Raw genomic sequence first — 20,314 nt, 5'->3', positions numbered from 1 at the left:
AGGGGTAGACGACAACTGATGAATCCGAATCATCTGATGGGGATATGTTTAAGTCTCACTTCCTCAATGTTGATGTTCCTACTGACTTTGTATGTGTGTTTTTCCCCCCTTCTGATCTGATTAACTATGCATAAAAAAATTAGAGGTAACAAAGTACAGAACTGATCATAAATCATTGTTAATAATGCCAGGAAGGAAATAGATATAACTGTTGGTTACATAGCAGCAATGCTTGTGTTTAGGCCCATTTAAATCCTTTGTCAGCCGAGACAGCCTTCCTTTCCAAAGGAAAGATGGCCCCGGAGCTCAGGATGTGTTGTGCTCATAAATAACCAGCGCAAACAGAACTGCACAAGAAAGTCGATCTAATCTCTCGTGTTTGGGAGAATGGCTCACATCTTTCCTGTTTTGTTTTCAATCCTGCAGCCCTGTAGTACGGCTTGCTGACGCAAAACTGTTGTCTTAGAGCAGAAACATGTCAGACACGCCGTGATAAAACTTAAGAACTGACTGTTCTTAAGCGGGCTAGCGGCTTTCCACATTATTTCACGACTGACATCATATGAAACAGTGAATACGTCACCTCTCTGAATTTCTCTGTACTAAACTAAACCTCGCGTGTTGACTTATTTATACATTTGTGCGCAGGGTGTTGAGCATTTCTGAGAACCAGACAGAGAACACGAACACTCATCAGATCCGTTCATGTTATAAGCAGACTGCGGCATCATTATGTCTGTGCATGTGCGAGCGTGTTAAGTCACACTAACACCTACAAAGAATCCAGTGAGTCACACAAGAATAAAGGACGCCGGCTGTACTTCTCTAGAAGACTAGATTGTTATACAGTTCTGGAGTATTTTGTGTGTGGCAGCTTCTCAGTTAGAGGAAGAAATACTCTTAGGAAATAACACTCAGAAATAACTTTTTTGTTTGAAGTTCAAACCAAGCATGCTGTCTTCTGGGGAAGCTAATCTTTTAAAAGAGAAAGTATAACGCCTTTTATATCTTTGTGTTTAATACATCAAAAAAGAAAAGAAAAAAAAATAGTGTCAGATATAGAGCTGTGGTTTCCCATCTCGGTTAAAGGTGGTGCTTGGTAAACTCTAAGTGGAAATCATGAGCAGAAATCTTGTGACCTGAATTATGTGGCAAGAAAAGTAAACTACATGTGTATGTAACCCTAAGTTAAAGATCCAGGCATGTCATGTCAGCTTTGTGTCCACCACAACTCCCCATCCACACACAGGCAAAGTAAAATAAAACAATGAGATGTCAGTTTTTAGAAAAAAATATCACTCTTTATTATAAATTAGTGAAACGTTTGTACACATATAAATAAGTGCAAAGTTGTATCAGTCTGCTTGCTTCGTCAAACTTCTCAATTATCTTCAAGCATCCCCAGCAAGTGGTTGGGCTGGCAAAAAATACATCTTTATGAAAGACGGCGCATACAAGCGCACACACACACAAAAAGATCAACCATTTCATTTTAGCTCATGGTTTTAAGGAAAATGATGTTGACATTCATTTGAATGCAGTAATGATCCTGCCTGTGCCACAAATACTAAGACACCGTTCAGCCAATAAAAGGGTGTCTTTGTATTTGCTTAACTTGGCAGTGGTGCTCCTTTCTCAAGTAAAATCTCTGAGGATTCAGTCTTGTTGACCTTCCAACAAACTGCGGTCTTGTTCTGGCAAAATTTGGCGTAAACATTTTCTCTAAATCAAAAATATAAATGTCCACATTTTCCATTCTTTATACATCCCACACAAGCTGTTGCACAAATAAACCCAGAAAACCAATCAGTGTCCATTTATTTGTACTCTGGCTTTTTCCATTTATCGTCTGTGGATTTCCAGCGAACACTGGAAATCCCAGGATGCTAACACATCCAAGATTCTCATCCAGTAACAAAGCCAGTCCAGCTGTAATTGGTGGATCGTTTTCTAAGGCTGATGTGTGAGCTAAACAGCCTCACAGTACACTGGTTAGCAGCAGCAGCGGTGGCAGAGGGAACCTATGTGTCACTGCACTGTAGACAGCTGGCTGTGAACCTCACTTCGGTTTTCACTAAGTTTCACGTCATCAGTGAGGCAGACGAAGATAGCGGTGTTATCTCTCTTTCGTGCCACCAGATCACAGCAGTGCTCTCGCTCTCTTGGCCCTCTTTGTGGATTGGTCCTCAATCCAGTGTCTTTTTAAATGTCTTTCTTAAGAACAACACACATCTTGTCAGTACACATGTGGTCCTCCTTCACAAGCTCAGTCCTGGGCTCGATTCTGTCGACTCTACTGCTTCATTACTCCTCAAATGCAGCTCCCGACTGTGTATAGGTGCTCTGAAACCAACCAGGTTTTTTCCATTACACTCTTAACACAGGGATCAGTCAAATGCCACTAGATAGGAGCGTCATACTCCTGGAGGAAGTCCTTCAAATTATGAGGAAGTTGGTCTCTTTTGGAAGAAATGTTCAAATGTCCATTGACGGTTTTCCTGCACAGGTGCTGCAAAGTGGACATGCAGCAGGAGAGAGGTCGGATGAGCTCCAGAGGGATCTTCTGCCCACTGCAGTAAATGTAGTAGATATTCCCACTTTGAATGTTCCCTTTATTCTGAGCCATGTAGAAATGAACCAGCTTGAGAACGCAGTCAAAGTGGGGAACAGACTGAACGTTCTTAGGGTCAGTTTGCAGGTAAAAAGAGTTTGAGTCATATTGGATGCGAAGGTTCTTGGTGCCCGAGGCCGTCTTGACACTGAGGGTGAAAAGGTGTCGGTGGTCAGCGCTGTCACGGATCAGAAACGTGCCCACTTTCTCGGACGCCAGCATGGCATTGGCCTCCTTGCCGGTGATGGTGCTCCAGTAGAAGCCACTCTCCTGGAGCTTTTGAAAAGTGGACAGGACCATCTGATACTGAGTTTTCGAGGTGAAAGTTTTGTAATGGTAAGACAGCCGCATTTTGGAGTCCAAGGGGCTGCTACTCATCGCGGAGTCAAACTTGCTGTGAGTTACCATGGCGCTATGCCCGCTTTCTTGGCAGCTTGAGGAGCACCGGGTGCCGCACAGACGAGAGACGAGGTGAGGTGGAGAGGGTTGTTTGAGTAGGCAAGAAGCGGTCTGTTTTCAGCTTTTGCCTGAGTGAAACACCTGAAGAAAAGAAAGAAGAGGCTTGGGTTAAAACTCAGTTTTTGTGACACAGACATTAAAATTCTGATTTAAACTTTAACTACAAATTCAACTTGAATACTCTTAAAACTCCCAAAGGCACTACTGGAAACTTTTTTTTCCTTCCATAACTGTATGTCATGTTTAAAACTTTGGGGCTACCCAGCCTTACTCTGCTCTCCCTGTTTGACTAATATCCTTCAGCTAACTTCCAGCCGTTTCGGGGAAACTTTGTGTATGAGTGTGTATGTGCGTATGTGTGTGTAATCTGCCCTCGGGATTGAGGCACCACGGTCAGTTCCAGTAAAGACAGCATAATATTCATTGCGCAATTTACATGCCACGGTCGGCTTCTCTAAACAGTTTGCCTCAGTTAGTTAAACACCCTTGACATGAATTATACACTTATACATTCTGGTTATATAATAAGGATTTTATGCTACAGAGAGAGAGTGCAAAAAATGAGAAAAGAGACTGGTCCGTACCTGTGATGTTTCTCCAAAGTCGCTCTTTTAAGTTAAATCCAAATGCTTGCTCGGATAGTGAGTTGTCCTGCCTCCTTTTGGGGTGTTTGAGAAAAAAACTTTAAAGTTTTTTTTTGTCTTGCCTTTTCTTTTTGGCAGGTTAGTAAAGAGCCGTCTCTGTGCGTAACAAGCTGAGTGCGCCTCTCAGAGAGCAGGGAACCTTTTATACAGACGAGGCTGAGTCTTGAGACCCCGCCCCCTCACTTCCAGTAAAGCTGCTCTCCTGGCAGATTGACAGGAAGCGTGTGTTTATTTTTTTTAAAGGATTCCTGCTATGAGAAGCGCACTGCCCCCCCTCCCCCCGCTGATGTTCCTCCAAATGAAGTTAGTGAGGAGTTCCAAGCGCTCCTCCTGCACCTCTGTGTCTTTGTTCACACAAAACTTTTAACTTGATTGTAGATTTCGAGCCTCGATGCTTATTGACGATGACCATAAATCTATATTTGGCTATGTAGTCATTTTTTTCCTATTAAAAGTTCCTCTTCCTCTTTTAGTGATTAGCGTGAGGTAATGATTCAGCTGCCACGCTTTGTGCAATCGGTTTCTGAGAAATTCATAGAAACAGAGGGTTGAATGCTCATCGCTGCCTTCCCATAGAGGGCGACAGATTTTGGGAAACTTGATTTTATTTCTCAACCGGCAACAGCTGGTTTCCAAGGGCAGCGGGTTATTGTTTACTTCTTGTCATCAGATGTTTTAACAGTTTTCCCGTTTGCGTTTGTGCACTTTTAATGAGCGCCCTGAGATATTTGAGCGCTCTCTTATAAACCTTGATATGCTTTAATGTAACACGGTGATCATTTGTAAGGTATTTATTATTATCTTGAAGCTACACCTGCATAGTCTGTATAATATTGGACATCAAATAGAGCAGTTTAAGTCCTATGTTAAGCTGTCTTTATACACGTATTAATTCCATTTTACCAATTTTCCTGACTGTATATGTCCAAGTAGGGTCTGGAGCAGAGGTATACCCTCATTAATATGAGCCATTACAACATGCTTCTCTACAGAGACTGTGCTGCTGTTTTTCAGCTGAAAAAGTGCCTTTGCAATTGTTTATTTGCCCCCTTTTCGGTGGGTACACATGAATAAAAACGGGTGTAAAGGCAGATTATAAAATAAATGTTTAAAATATGTTTTTAGAGACACTTTGAATGAGTGTTATAAGCCAGTTTGTAGAACTGTTAAACAAGGACTTTTTTTTTTAATTCATCAGAAGTCAGTTGTTCAGTTGTGGAAATGCCTATCTTTGGTAAATCGTGACTGATAGAGTGCTCACACTGTCCACCTCATCTTGTTCCCTGTTGACTCAGCTATGACCTTCAGCTTCAGCTGGTTGTTCTGCTGTAGATTAACCCCAGGCTGTTTTTTTATGTCAGGATCTGTGTCCAGCTTACTCATTAATGCTGAGATCTATTAGGCAGGGCCATGGAATCGTACAGGAATTTGACATTTCTCAACACAAGCTGGAATCCATAGAAATAAAGAGAAAAAAAACCCAAATCTTTCTCTGTTTTTTTTTAACAAACTTCAGGACAAGAGGGGGAGCTTGAGGGAAACAGAGTGACACCAGAGTGCCTGATGGCCTTTGTTAAGACCAGCTGTGTCCACAGAGGTGAGTCAGGTGCTGTCTAATACGGGCAAGCAGGATGGGAGGGGATCACTAGGATAGCCCTGTAACAGTGTGCTTGTTTCCAGAAAAACTATGGTGTCATCAATGTAAAGCATCAATTTGGTATTCAAAGGCTCCCCAGGGTCCATACTAGGAATGACTGGAACAAAAATGACCTAGTAAGCTGACTGAAGCTGGGAAAAAGAACCTGCCTCCCCAGTGCTCAACAGGAACAATTATGCACACTATTATGAGATGCTGACTTGGCTGTTTAATGTGTGTGCTGTAATTTTACAGGTCGATTACAATAAACTGAGGCTGTGCATACATTTGTCAGTCAAGGTGGCAGGCGAACCAAGTGACCTGTAGCTGAGGCAGCTTTCTTCCCTGTTGCTGTAGCACACTGTGGGACTCCGGTTAAACATCTGTGGCTGGAAGGTTTGGCAATGACACATTTGGTTTTTTAGGCTAAGTGTGTGTGTGTGTGTGCATGTGTGTGTGCCATTCCCTGGGTTATATTTATAGTAGTCTTAGCGAATGAAAATACTACACCAAAAATGAGCATTTGTTCATATTTAAAGGTTCAAATGCATGAGCGCTGTCTACTGACAAACAAATACATCAACAACAACCAAATTTTCTGTGTAGTTCTTCTTAGAATTAGTTCTAAGTGGATTAGACAAGGCATCACATGGCAGCGGATGCTAGCTTTTAGCTATAAACCACTGGTTAGGGAGAAAAAAAGAGACAGCTGTTTAGGTTTTCCCAGACTGACTCGGAAATTTACCCTAGCTCATGGTTCCCGTAAACCCACTGGGGATGAGGGCAAAATAGCAGACCTATCAACTGGAAAGGGCGGCGAAAAGCAAAAAAATATTATTCAACAAAATATTTTGGAGCTGCTTGGTTTAGCAGAGTTTCACTTGAGAGGAAGACCTTTTGAAAAACACTGCAATTTGTATTTTTTATTTTTTTATTTTTGTGTTTGCACAGCTGAATGCACTGATCCTGAATTCCAGTTGAGTCAACAATACTGGTAACAGTGTTTTTCTTTTGTTTTTTCCTTTTAAAATCCTATTATACACAGAAGAGCCAGAATAAAATCGTTATTTCCTAATGCGCTAACTTCCACAGACATTGTATTTCACGAAAGGAAGGACTGTAAAAGGTAATCCTCAAAAGTTCCCGTAGAACCGCTAGACACTGATGAACTAAGATAATATGGTAGATTCCTGGTATGCCTGTCAGTCTAAAATGTGTTAGTCTTTATGATGAATGAACAATGGCACTTTGTATCTCTACCTGCCTATTTCCCCTGTTTCTATTTGTCCACTTACCGCCATTTGGAGCTAAATTACTGTAAAACTTCCTTTTTTTGATTGGGCAGGGCAACTTCTGTGTTATTACCAATCATTCAGTAATGATTTCCTGGTAACTTTTTCAGTGTCTTTCTTACAGTGTCGCTGTCAATGTCGTTCTTTGTGCTTCTGTAAATTATGGGAAGTCTTATGCATGACCACCGCAGCTGAGAATGCCACAAAAACGCCGATGGCAACACTGTTTTTCACAAGCTACTCTTCTGCTTCTTCTTCTTCTCCTTCAAATTTATATGTCCTAGTATATGTTGATGAAAACATATCCATGTATTTTGTGTTTACTGTAACCATTGTGGAGTTGTCTTTCACGACATACGAGGTTAGTCCGGGAAACACTTGGGGATATTCTGTTCATGCGCACTACGAATACCATTCATCACTCTGATTGCGCAACTCTTCTGTTGCAGAAGTGTTCCTGTATTTTGACAGAGACGAGTGCTTTCTTATTAATATTTACTCTTTCCTCTTAATGAGAACTGACGACACTACATGAGAAGTAAAACGTTTTTTTTCAGGAAAAAGAAATTTTTTTTAAATAAAATTCCAAAAATGAAAACACACCCTCCATTCAAAGCTCACAGACAATCAGACTGTGCAGATTTTTTTCTCTTTTATTTAATATGCATACTGCCGGTACATAGTTTACTGTATTTCTCTGTGCACGGGTGATTAAACATGCAGGGTTTTTTTTTTTTTTAATAAGTGGTTGATTCCCACTTGATGATCTGTAAAGTTGTGAAAGCTGGCACCGATATTGGGTGTCACGTTTTGGCACAGGCAGCATTCCTTGCTTAGTATCACATGGTGTCTATTTATAAATGTCATAGCTGCCTTCTGGGAAGGGCTAAAAGCAGAACATAGCGCTATTAATTTACTCTTCACACTAAAACTATCATTGCAATGTTTGACAGCACTACCATGGGAGATAAACAAAACTCTTTAATCATGTTATGCACCCAGTGCATAGATTATTGTCTCTGGACAAAGTGTTAATGTTAGGCTTATTAAATTGCTGGGAAAGCTTCATGAATAAATTATTTTCAATTAACGACTGCAAGCAAACGACCAGCAAACTTATTCAGTCCAAGCAGTGTTGCAATATTTACATTACAACACACTATGGTCCATTTCCGTATAAATGCCAATTATTCTTCTTCCTTCTAGATGAGGAAGAGGAAGTGGAATATACTTGCATTTGCATGTTCACTGTTGGCCTCATTTTTCCAGACGCGGGTTTGTTTTCTTATCTGCCATCGTCGTGAGACAAAGGGAGGAGTGCTGTTGTGATCAGTTCAAGGCAAGGCAAGGCAAGTTTATTTATATAGCACAATTCAACAACAAGGTGATTCAAAGTGCTTTACAGAGACATTAAAAAACAAAAACAATAAAAAGCATGATTTAAAATTGATTAAAAAAAAAACCAGTAGATAAAATCAGTAGTTAAAATATAAGTTTTGAAATTTAAGCTTAAAAGTGTGGATTTGGTGCTTTATTCAAATGCAGCTGAGAATAGGTGAGTCTTCAACCTGGATTTAAATAAACTGAGTGTTTCAGCTGATCTGTTTCAGTTCAATCTGAAATATGCAAATAGTCATTTTAAAAAATTTCCAGTAAGGATGGAGCTCCTACAAGATTCCTGAGATCTTTAAATCATATAAGTCATACAAATCTTAGACCCCCTGGGATTAGTGGCTTTTTCTGACACTAAGATGCATAATAAGCGAAAATTGATTCAGGAAGAGTTGGCTCTGCGATTGTGTGATTCATTACCTCTGATTACTGTCAAAATTAAGGAGGAAAAGGAAAGAAAATGGACAAATGGCATCAAGAGTTGTCGCCTAGATCCACATAATTTTCCACAGAAAGCGGCTTTGGGTTGGATGTTTTTTGTAGGTAGAAGTGAAGCTTTCTCACAACTGATCCATACCAGTACATCCCATTCTTCACTTCAAACAATAACAGGCCAAACATGCCGAATCTAATGCAAAAAAGTGTATTTATTGTTAAAGAATAGTTTCAATATTTTGGGAAATATCCTTATTTATTTCTGGCCAGGACTTAGTTTGAGCATCAGGCCCTGAATATGCGGCTACATAATGAAATTCCTGGCTCTGTCCAAAAGTAACAAACTCTGTGTACCAATGCCTGTAAAGTTCACTAATGAACCCATTCTATTTTGTTTGCTTAATCCATCTAAAAACCAGAGTGTAACAAGAGCACTTTTTTTTTTTTAGTGGCCTAAAAGTCTGGCACACAACCACACCATGAAATGAAAAATTTGGGTTTTTAGATATCAGTTTTTGTCATTATGTTAAGTCAGGCGGTGGCAACATATTGAGTCGTATAAATCATCCAGCTCTCAGCTCTGGGAGAATAACTGTGTTTTCCACTGATTTCATTCAGATAACTTAATGCATGAGTGATGCACAGCTAATACACAATCTGAAAAAAACAAAACAAAAACATCACATCGGGTTTCACAATCTGCACCTCCTTGACCACTGCATAAGTATGTTAGGGCATACAACCATGCACAGACCACGAGCTGTCTCTGAAGAATGCACACGTGGCGCGTTGCTTGAAATGGCCAGTGTCCAGATGTGATGGGTTGCCTCAAAACATTCAGATCGGTGCAGATAATATGATTGATGTGACGCTGTCCGCCTATCTTGGCTCATCTGCCTCTGCCGCCACCATTCTTTTATCAGTATCGAATGCTTGGGGACAGAGGGAGCTAATGACATAATCGGGATCTTCAAAATGGACTTTGATTCCCACAAATCCCAGAAATAGCTGGCTGATGTCATTCAGGCAGCTGGTAATAAATCTGTCTGCGCCATAATAGCAGGTTGGCTGAGGGATACTGTTAACCGAGAACACCTTGTTTAAATGCACTCAACTGAGGGGACGTGCTGCCAAAACACACATGATCGCCCTTGTCTTCAAGGAACACACGCACACGTGCATGCAGATATTTATTATAAGCAGATGCTAGAATGATGTAGGGCTCATCCAAATGCACCAACATGCAAACACAGAAATGCAAACTTCCTCTATAACGCAGTAGTAGTAATTTGATCCCATGCTTTGCCAGTAAGCGCGATATTTCCGGAAGGATTTATCGGGTATATGTGCAACGCTCACACACAGGTTTTGCGGTTACTGTTGAGATAAAAGTGCTGATGGATCCTTGTGATACGGACTAGGGACGGGACAGGGACATTTCAGTGGATCAAAGGGGATTAACCTGGAATATATTCTCAAACTGTAGATCAACCTCACCTCAAATGAGGATTTTGCACTCACTGACGTCATTCCGGACAATCTAAACGATCCGACTCAGATATGTGAGGATACTTCTCGGGATATATCAGTCACACGCAGGAAAGCTTTGATCCCAACTATTCTCTGAATCTGTAAACATTTCCGTATATCTGTGAGACCTCATTGACCTTGCACGTGATCTCCGCAGACACAATGAAGTCATATCATGAGACTATAAATGGACTAAATGCCATTCGCTGGATTGAATGGAGCCTATTGTTCCTAGCGCAGGTGTGTTCCTGTCTGACTCTCTTTTAGTGTTAGAGGAACGTTCTTTCATCTTCTCCATCATCATCTGCTAGTGTTTGTTTCCTTGTGTGTCATAAATCAACAGCTCAGGACAGATGCATTTCTTCTCCTTTTGCAGTTCTGTTTTCTCGATAATCCTGTTTTTTGCTGCCCTGCATCAGAGAAATGCAACTCCTACACTTTGAGGTTTGCGGCCTCCGAAAACAGCAGCTCAGTGTTTTCAAGAGGCCCTAACAGAGGGAGGCCCTGTCTGCATGGCCTTTCCTGCGTATTTCAGACATGTTTTGTGATGACATATTTTACAAAGAAGGACTTTTTACGCTGGCTCTGTGCCTAAAATACAGCAACCTTTGACTCATTAGCAAAGACATTAATCACAAAAAAGAACAAGTGTTAACCGGCCCTGAGTTAGAGTTCAGAAAAGTGCTTTGCAACCGCCAGACCTTTCCCGTTCTCTTTCTGCAAGGCATTTCCTTTTGTCCTCTTCTAGTCGGGCACTCCCTATAGACAGGAAATTCTTCTGGACTTGTTCCAAACCACCGCCTCCTTTCCCCTCATTTTCCTGTTCTTAACTAAAAATCTTGGAAGGAAGGTACAGCCTGTTCCAAAACATACGCTAGCATGTAAACAAACAATCTGCCGGTTCCAGAAATTACTCCAGCTTATCCCAGTTTCCTGAAGTTCTAATCTCAGGTTCTTCGAAGTCCTGTGGCTGCAATTTATACAATACGCTTCAATCGACATGAGGTAATCTACAGGAGATTTCATTTGGACACAAAACTCGTAGGGAAGAAAAACAATGTGCTTCTATTTCTCAGTGCACGCACATACTCACACAAATATTCAGTTTCCCAGAATTAGATCCACCCACAGTTCAACGAATGTGCAGAAAATTTCATAAATTCCTGTTTTCCCACTGAAACAAACAACCTTCTGTCTTTTTTTCCTCCTCTCCATTACTCCATTGCTGTGTGTTAGCAAGTATTACTCCTACTCAGCTGAGCACTCAAAGCACCACTCTTAGCACTGGTTAACATTTGCACTCTGATATATGCACCGGGGTCAACTCATAGTTCTGTGTGTCGCCCAAGGATACTCCAGAACGAGAGACTCTGAGCGTCAGCATGTTAGATGCCCTGCTCTATGGGTACAGTCCAAATACATGCATGTTAGGTTAACTGGCGATTCTAAACTGGCTGCTGATGTGAATTCAATTCAATTCAATTCAATTTTATTTATATAGCGCCAAATCACAACAAATGTCGCCTCAAGGCGCTTCATAGATACAGAGAAAAGCCCAACAATCATATGACCCCCTATGAGCAAGCACTTTGGCGACAGTGGGAAGGAAAAACTCCCTTTTAACAGGAAGAAACCTCCGGCAGAACCAGGCTCAGGGAGGGGCGGCCATCTGCTGCGACCGGTTGGGGTGAGAGAAGGAAGACAGGATAAAGACATGCTGTGGAAGAGAGACAGAGATTAATAACAGATATGATTCAATACAGAGAGGTCTGTTAATACATAGTGAGTGAGAAAGGTGACTGGAAAGGAAAAACTCAATGCATCATGGGAATCCCCCGGCAGCCTACATCTATTGCAGCATAACTAAGGGAGGATTCAGGGTCACCTGGTCCAGCCCTAACTATATGCTTTAGCAAAAAGGAAAGTTTTAAGCCTAATCTTAAAAGTAGAGATAGTGTCTGTCTCCCGAATCCAAACTGGAAGCTGGTTCCACAGAAGAGGGGCCTGAAAACTGAAGGCTCTCCCTCCCATTCTACTTTTAAATACTCTAGGAACAACAAGTAGGCCTGCAGAGCGAGAGCGAAGTGCTCTAATAGGGTGATATGGTACTACAAGGTCATTAAGATAAGATGGGGCCTGATTATTTAAGACCTTGTATGTGAGGAGCAGGATTTTGAATTCAATTCTGGATTTAACAGGAAGCCAATGAAGGGAAGCCAAAACAGGAGAAATATGCTCTCTCTTTCTAGTCCCTGTCAGTACTCTTGCTGCAGCATTTTGGATTAACTGAAGGCTTTTCAGTGAGTTTTTTGGACATCCTGATAATAATGAATTGCAGTAGTCCAGCCTGGAAGTAATAAATGCATGAACTAGTTTTTCAGCGTCACTCTGAGACAGGATATTTCTAATTTTAGAGATGTTGCGCAAATGGAAGAACGCAGTCTTACATATTTGTTTAATATGTGCGTTGAAGGACATATCCTGGTCAAAAATGACTCCAAGGTTCCTCACAGTGTTACTGGAGGCCAAGGTAATGCCATCCAGAGTAAGAATCTGGTTAGATACCAAATTTCTAAGCTTTTCAGCGCCGAGTACAATGACCTCAGTTTTATCTGAGTTGAGAAGCAGAAAGTTAGTGGCCATCCAAGTCTTTATGTCTTTAAGACATTCCTGCAGTTTAACTAATTGGTGTGTGTTATCTGGCTTCATGGACAGATAGAGCTGGGTGTCATCTGCATAGCAGTGAAAATGTATGCTATGTCTTCTAATGATGCTGCCTAGGGGAAGCATGTATAATGTAAACAGAATTGGTCCTAGCACTGAACCCTGTGGAACTCCATAATTAACCTCAGTGTGTGAAGAGGACTCTCCATTTACATGCACAAATTGGAGTCTATTAGATAGATATGATACAAACCACTGCAGTGCAATACCTGTAATACCTACAGCATGTTCTAATCGCTCTAATAGAATATTATGGTCAACAGTATCGAATGCTGCACTAAGGTCAAGAAGGACAAGCACAGAGATGAGTCCACTGTCAGAGGCCATAAGAAGATCATTTGTAACCTTCACTAAAGCTGTTTCTGTGCTGTGATGAGCTCTGAAACCTGACTGAAACTCTTCAAATAAACCATTCCTCTGCAGATGATCTGTTAGCTGTTTGACAACTACTCTTTCAAGGATTTTTGATATGAAAGGAAGGTTGGAGATTGGCCTATAATTAGCTAAGACTGCTGGGTCTAGAGATGGCTTTTTGAGTAAAGGTTTAACTGCAGCCACCTTGAAGGCCTGTGGTACATAGCCGATTATTAGAGATAGGTTGATCATATATAAGATCGAAGAATTAATCAATGGCAGAACTTCTTTGAGCAGTTTTGTAGGAATGGGGTCTAAAAGACACGTTGATGGTTTGGAGGAAGTAATTATTGACGTTAACTCAGAAAGATCGATTGGAAAAAAAGAGTCTAACTTAACATCAATGGAACTACAAGTAGCTGTAGATAATATTACATCTGTGGGATGATTATTGGTAATTTTTTCTCTAATGATAAAAATTTTATTTGTGAAGAAGTTCATGAAGTCATCACTAGTTAACGTTAAAGGGATGGTTGGCTCAAAAGAGCTCTGGCTTTTTGTCAGCCTGGCTACAGTGCTGAAGAGAAACCTGGGGTTGTTCTTATTTTCTTCAATCAGTGACGAATAGTAAGCTGTTCTGGCTTTGCGGAGGGCTTTCTTATAAAGCAACAAACTATTTCTCCAGGCTAAATGATGATCCTCTAAATTTGTGACACGCCATTTCCTCTCCAGATTACGAGTCGTCTGCTTGAGGGTACGTGTTTGAGAATTATACCACGGGGTCATGTACTTCTGATTAGAGACCTTAGTTTTCACTGGAGCTACAGTATCCAGAGTCGTACGTAGTGAGGAGGTGAAATTATTAACAAGATAATCGACCTCTGTTGGGGTAGCGTTCAGATAGCTGCTCTGCTCTGTGTTGGTACAGGGCATTGACGATGATAACAGTGGCTGGATTATATTCTTAAACTTAGTTACAGCGCTTTCAGAAAGACATCTACTTTGATAAAGTCCACTCTCCACTGCTGCGTAATCAATTATTGTAAATGTAAATTTTATCAAGAAATGATCAGACAGGAGAGGGTTTTCAGGAAACACTGTTAAATGTTCAGTTTCTATGCCATATGTTAAAACCAGATCTAGAGTGTGATTAAAGTGGTGGGTGGGTTCTTTTACATTTTGAGAGAAACCAATTGAGTCTAACAACAGATTAAATGCCATGTTGAGGCTGTCATTTTTAGCATCTACATGGATGTTAAAATCACCCACAATAATTATTTTATCTGAGCTCAGAACTAAATCAGATATAAAGTCTGAGAAATCAGACAGAAACTCTGTGTAAGGCCCAGGTGGACGATAGATGATAACAAGTAAGACTGGTTTCTGAGTTTCACAGCTGGGGTGGATAATGTTAAGCATCAGGCTTTCAAATGAATTAAAAGTCTGTCTTGGTCTTTCATTAATTAATAGACTGGTGTGAAAAATTGCTGCCACACCGCCCCCTCGACCTGTGCTTCGAGATTTCTGGTAGTTAGAATGACTCGGGGGTGTTGATTCATTTAAGCTAACATAATCATCCTGCTGCAACCAGGTTTCTGTAAGGCAGAGTAAATCAATTTGTTGATCATTTATTAAGTCATGTACTAACAGAGACTTGGAAGAGAGAGACCTAATATTTAATAATCCACATTTCACTGTTTTACTCTTTGGTTCAGATGTGGATACTGTATTGTTCTTTCTTTGTAAATGTTTAAGTTGTTTGTTGCTGGTTTTTAGTTTGTTTTTTGTCTTTTTGGAAGCAGACACAGTCTCTATGGAGATGGGTTTTTGGGGGGGTAGCAGGAGGAGAGAAGCTGCAGAGAGGCGTGTAAGACTGCAACTCTGCTTCCTGGTCCCAACTCTGGATAGTCATGTTTTGAGGGGTTTAATAAATTTGTAGATATTTCTAGAAATGAGAGCTGCTCCATCCAAAGTGGGATGGATGCCATCTCTCCTAACAAGACCAGGTTTCCTCCAGAAGGTTTGCCAATTATCTATGAAGCCCACATCATTTCTGGGACACCACTCAGACAGCCAGCAATTTAAGGAGAACATGCGGCTAAACATGTCACTCCTGGTCTGATTGGGGAGGGGACCAGAGAAAACTACAGAGTCCGACATTGTTTTGGCAAAGTTGCACACCGATTCAATATTGATTTTAGTGACCTCCGATTGGCGTAACCGGGTGTCATTACTGCCGACGTGAATTATGATTTTATTGAATTTACGTTTACCCTTAGCCAGCAGTTTTAAATTTCCTTCAATGTCGCCTGCTCTGGCCCCTGGAAGACAATTGACTATGGTTGCCGGTGTCTCTAGCTTCACATGTCTGAGAACAGAATCACCAATTACCAGAGTTTGACCCCCAGCGGGTGTGTCACCGAGTGGGGAAAAACGGTTAGACACATGAACGGGTTGGTGGTGTACCTGGGGCTTCTGTTTAGGACTACGCTTCCTCCTCACCGTTACCCAGCCTTTCCCCAGCTGCTTGGGGTCTGCCGGGGAACAGCTAGCGGGGCCTACGCTATCTTCGGCTGCACCAGCTACAGGGGCCTGGCTAGCTAAGGGTGAGTGCAAGGTGCGAAGCCGAGTCTCCAGATCAGTAATCCTGGCCTCCAGAGCTGCAAATATGCTACATTTGTTACAGATATCATTACCGCTAAAGGAGGCCGAGGAGTAACTAAACATCTGACACAATGAGCAAGAAAGTGCAGAAGGGACAGGTGAAGTAGCCATGGTGCTAACGGGTCGGCTACGAGCTAAGCTAGCGAAACAGTACAGAGACAGTGAGTGACAGTGAGTGAATACTTTGGCTATAAATTAGGTAGTGAGTACACAGAAAGTGTGCTTCGGATGAAGCACGTGAAGATTATACTGTGAAAAAAAGAATGTATTTAGAAGTTGTTAATTAAACTGCTAAGCAAATAAGCTACTCAGAAACACCACTGTGTTTGAGCAGGAACAGGAAGTGATACTATACCACAGAGCGAGCGAACACCAAGTGACAGCGCCACCGACAGCTGAATGTTTCCAGGTGGGTAACAAACTGGATGGTGCATGGATAATAATAATAACAGTAATCCAATTTCAACCATGCCACCATTGTTAACTCATACTGAGTAAAACTTTATGCCGAGAGTCTCTAACGCTGCTTTGCTGCTCTCCTCTGCTCTCTGTTTTGCCCTGGAAGCATATATGAAAGTTTGCACTCAAAAAAGTCAATCACAAAATTAAAACCAACCCCTCCGTCACACAAGAATTGTAAGCCCACGCTAAGCCCACTGTCGTGTTGAGTCTCTGATGCGGCTTTGCTGCTCACCTCTGCTCTCTGTTTCAGTTTATGTGAAAATGTGAAAGCTTTCAAGAAAAAAAAAAGAAAAGAAACAGTCACAACCATTAGTCCGTGCTTGAACACAAAAGGATGCTGAATGGCTGTGATACGCTGCAGAAAGCCCACTGATACAAAGGCCAAGCCCTTTGACAAGAGTCTGCTCTATAAACCGACAGGCGAGGAGAGCAGCAAACCCCAGCGCAGAGCTGAAATGGAAAAAAATGGCTCCAGCACAGGTTTTGCGTTCACTTTAACGCTCTGTATCCATCCATCCATCCAGAGCTACCAGTTACAAAGGAAAGAATTCACACGTAAATGAACTCGTTACCAAAACATAAGTTAGAGATGTTTTTGTTATGACATAAACAGGAGTATAACCTCAACTACTCCACTATATCACAACTGTGTGCAAAGACAAGTGGCTGTCTCATTTCTCAGCTACAATGCCGGTAACTGCAATCAGCATACTTTCCTTACAGGTACTAATCAGTTACGCCTCCTTTAGTGATCTTTACAACTAAATCATAAATCTACCACTGACATTGTCAGCTTGTTGATTGTTAAGAGGAACCTGTTTGTGGGCACTTTTTATTTCCTCCAAGCTCTCACAACTGGGTCACTATGTCAGCAATAAAGAGGACGTCCTTAAAATGTATGGGAAAAACTATATTGTTCAGGGAAAATAAGCAGCTGTTAGGAAGGAAGAGGGTCACAAACGATTTTAAGCGAACATATCTGCTGTTTTGATTTCATCAGAAAGGTTTTTTGTCACGTATCTTAAGCTGGAACGCAGATCTCCTTCAGTTGGCGTTAATTAGACGTTTTCTGAGATTTTTGTGTGCAGGAAACTTTTCAAACGTACACAATTGCATGCTTGAGATAAAAAACGCATGCACAAACACTTTGAAAGTGAACTGTATTTTTGTTCCATGCAAGCTATGTTTTCCTGCTGTTGACCATCACTTGTTTTAAACAGTGCTCCCAACAGCTAGCTTATGCACAACTCACTGCACAGTAAATATGCTGTTTGCATAGTTATAGGGGTATGTCAGGCAGAGGAGAGACAGTTGAGGGTGTGTGTGTGTGTGTGTGAGGGGGGGTTGTGTGGGGGGGAGTCTTGTCTTTGTTGTCTCTTCCTTTTAACTCCCTTTCTCAGAAATCCTGCCCTGAGGTTATATTCATTGTCCTTTACCAGAGAGGTTGCTAAAGTGATCTGAGCAGGATCTTTTCTTCCAGGAAACCACCAACACATGTGTCAGCACAGCACCTAAAGTGTACATGCACCTTGAATGCTGCACAATCCTGCATTTGAAAACATGCTTAATTGCCACCTGCAAACGGCTCCAGCCTGTCTGTGTCGTGCTTTGTCTATGTGTGTATTTGTGTTTGCTCAAGCATGATTTTTTTTTTCTTTTTATCCATTTGAGATCAGGTTCTTCCCATTGTAGAAGAGCAATGCTGCTTAACATGAATGATGACTTTTAGACTTACTAGATCAGCTTAAAAAAAATCCCAGACAAACGACACTCTTCTGTTTTGGGTTGACTTGGTAATTTTATGCAAACCTGAGGCCCAAGAGAGCAGTCAGAGCAAATGCTGTGCAGCTGTGGATGGGTTTGGGTGAAAACATCCACAAGGCTGTGTTGCATCTCTCTTTGCGTGACACAGTGTTTGTATGCGCATGCCTTTCTATGTGTAACATTCTTTGCTTGCATGAACCACTACGAGAGAAGGCCCATTTCGTGCCAGCTGAGGTCAGGTCCGGACACCGTGGGGTGCACCCTTTTCCCACCGAGGTGGGCTGAGAGGCAGGGGGAGGATTCCAGTGCTTCTGGGAAATAGTCTGGGCCTAATTGGAGCCTTACTGGTCTCACATGTCTCCACTTACTTGAGAAGACGGAGGATCCTTCTCCCTGGCCTATAAGAGCTGCAGTAGGCCCAGACCTTCCCCCTCCTTCCTCAGCTTAACCACAGAGAAGTGAATCCACCAAGCAAGCCTAAAGTGACAGCACAGCCGAGCGGTGTGTGTTTCAGCGCACAAAGGTCGGCTATGTCATACTGAGCCATGCCATTTATACCGTGCTTTTCTTGTTTGTTTTTTTTTAAGAATATTTGGCTTTGAATAATATTTGTGGATACAGTTTGTTCCCGGGATCTTCTTTCAGTACAGCCCGTCCACTCCTTTCTCCACTCCTAATGAAGAAAATATCACCTTTCCTTTTGTCACGCACACTCCAACGTCAACCACCAAAAAGAAGACGCATGAGGTCACCGTCCTTTCACGTTTCTGCTTAACCAGGCTTCGAGTGAGACATGCGAGAAGCGAAGAAGAGTGCAGAAATAAAAAAAACAAAAAAACAAAGACTTCCCTGCTTCTGCCGCCGCTTCGCAACCACCACACGTTCAGTTTTTCACTCTTTTTTGTTCTTTCAGCGGCAGCGTGCCTCTCATTTCCCATCAGTCACGATCACCTCCTCGCTCTGGCTCTGCAATTCTCAAAAATCACCCTGTTTCGCAGCACGGGTGCAAAATATTACTTGAATGCGGCTATGCAAAGATGATCAGGGGCCATTTACCAACCACTTTGATTATACACTAATGCACTTAATAACAGAATGCATTGGTGCAACGCAGGAATTCAGGGCTACAAATCTCTTGCTGTCATTTTTGTGTGTTTTTTTTGTCTTCAGCGCACATCTGGAAGAAATTGTTGCATAATTTGTACCCGTGTTTTCACAAAACACTGCAGGCAATGGCCCAGAGGAAAATATCAAACAAATAAGCACAGTTTTATTTAGCCTTGATTTTAGATATCGCTTGTTTGAAAGGAAAAAAAAGCAACAAGGTTTTAATCTTCCACAGATCACAGAACTTCTGTTTTTTGTGTTTTCAGTTCAGATAAACACGTTTCAACTTTAATTAAAGTAGATAGTCGAAATGTTTTAAAGCCCGAGAAGAAACAATTTAGATGTAACTTTATCAATCCGTGTACTCAGAAACAGCTCGTATGCGTGAGGACAATTTAGCATTTCCTGCAAATATTTAGATGGGATTGATTTGTTTAACTTGTGTTTTTGCAGCTGAAATGTTTACCCAAACTACTTTGAAGGGTCTTGTGTGAAATTACACATGGACTGCTGAACATGATGGAAAGAATAGGGAAGAAATATGCAGACCATTCATCAAAGATGGTGTTTTTCCCCCCCACAGAAGTAACAGGATTGTGACTTTTTGCTTCCTATCATTTACTGCTTTACAAAGTCATTAATAATAAGAAACAATCACTTTTCAGCCAGTTCTTTCCCATGACACTATGACACACGGCATCGAAATAAAACACAAATCCAGCTGCATCTTAGCCTTTGTGACCCCAGATGTTCTCCCTTTGCACTGTATCCCAACAGTTACATCCTGCTGGTTCCTGCATGCCTGCTCCATTGAGAAAGTCATTTCTATTGATTTGCCTTTCCAGGCATCATTTAATATGATACATATTCACTTGTGAATATCGACCTTTCCCTGCTGTCCTGACATTTCTGCCATAAATACTTTGAAATCAAGCCCGTGAAAAGATATGAAATGTTATAAGGGTAAATAAGGCCTGGTTTTAAACAGTAACAGAAGGGGAGGGTGGATTTTATAAGGGCAAATGTTCTTTGAGACTTGTGTGTTCAGGACAGAGAGGGCATGATTCAAATTCAAGGCTGCCCTCAAGTGGAAGTTATAGTCACAGCCATATATGTGGCTGACTGGCAACATTTAAACCATAATTTAATTTAGGCATCGATTTGGGAAAAGTGCATTAATTAGCAGCATAAAAGTGCACAATAAACCATTTGCAACGGAAAAATAGCGCGGCCTGTCTTT

At 41.5% G+C, this 20,314-nt stretch overlaps 1 protein-coding gene across 1 annotated transcript; it reads right to left on the bottom strand.

Annotated features, from left to right (window-relative positions):
* Window positions 1-813: 813 nt before the first annotated feature.
* socs3a (suppressor of cytokine signaling 3a) lies at window positions 814-3,820 on the bottom strand. Its single transcript, XM_006791394.3, has 2 exons — window positions 3,655-3,820; window positions 814-3,151 (listed from the first exon to the last, which is right to left on the bottom strand). The coding sequence occupies exon 2, from the start codon at window positions 3,017-3,019 to the stop codon at window positions 2,402-2,404; it is 618 nt and encodes a 205-aa protein (XP_006791457.1). The 5' UTR covers window positions 3,020-3,151; window positions 3,655-3,820; the 3' UTR covers window positions 814-2,401.
* Window positions 3,821-20,314: the final 16,494 nt, after the last annotated feature.

This window comes from Neolamprologus brichardi, chromosome 4 (genome assembly GCF_056152115.1).
Source record: "Neolamprologus brichardi isolate AB-2024 chromosome 4, ASM5615211v1, whole genome shotgun sequence".
Classification (NCBI taxonomy): domain Eukaryota; kingdom Metazoa; phylum Chordata; class Actinopteri; order Cichliformes; family Cichlidae; genus Neolamprologus; species Neolamprologus brichardi.
This window is presented reverse-complemented; position numbering and strand designations above follow the sequence as displayed.

Bases quoted from the DNA above. Each gene is read 5' to 3' on its own strand.
- socs3a (XM_006791394.3), bottom strand. From the start codon at position 3,019: ATGGTAACTCACAGCAAGTTTGACTCCGCGATGAGTAGCAGCCCCTTG.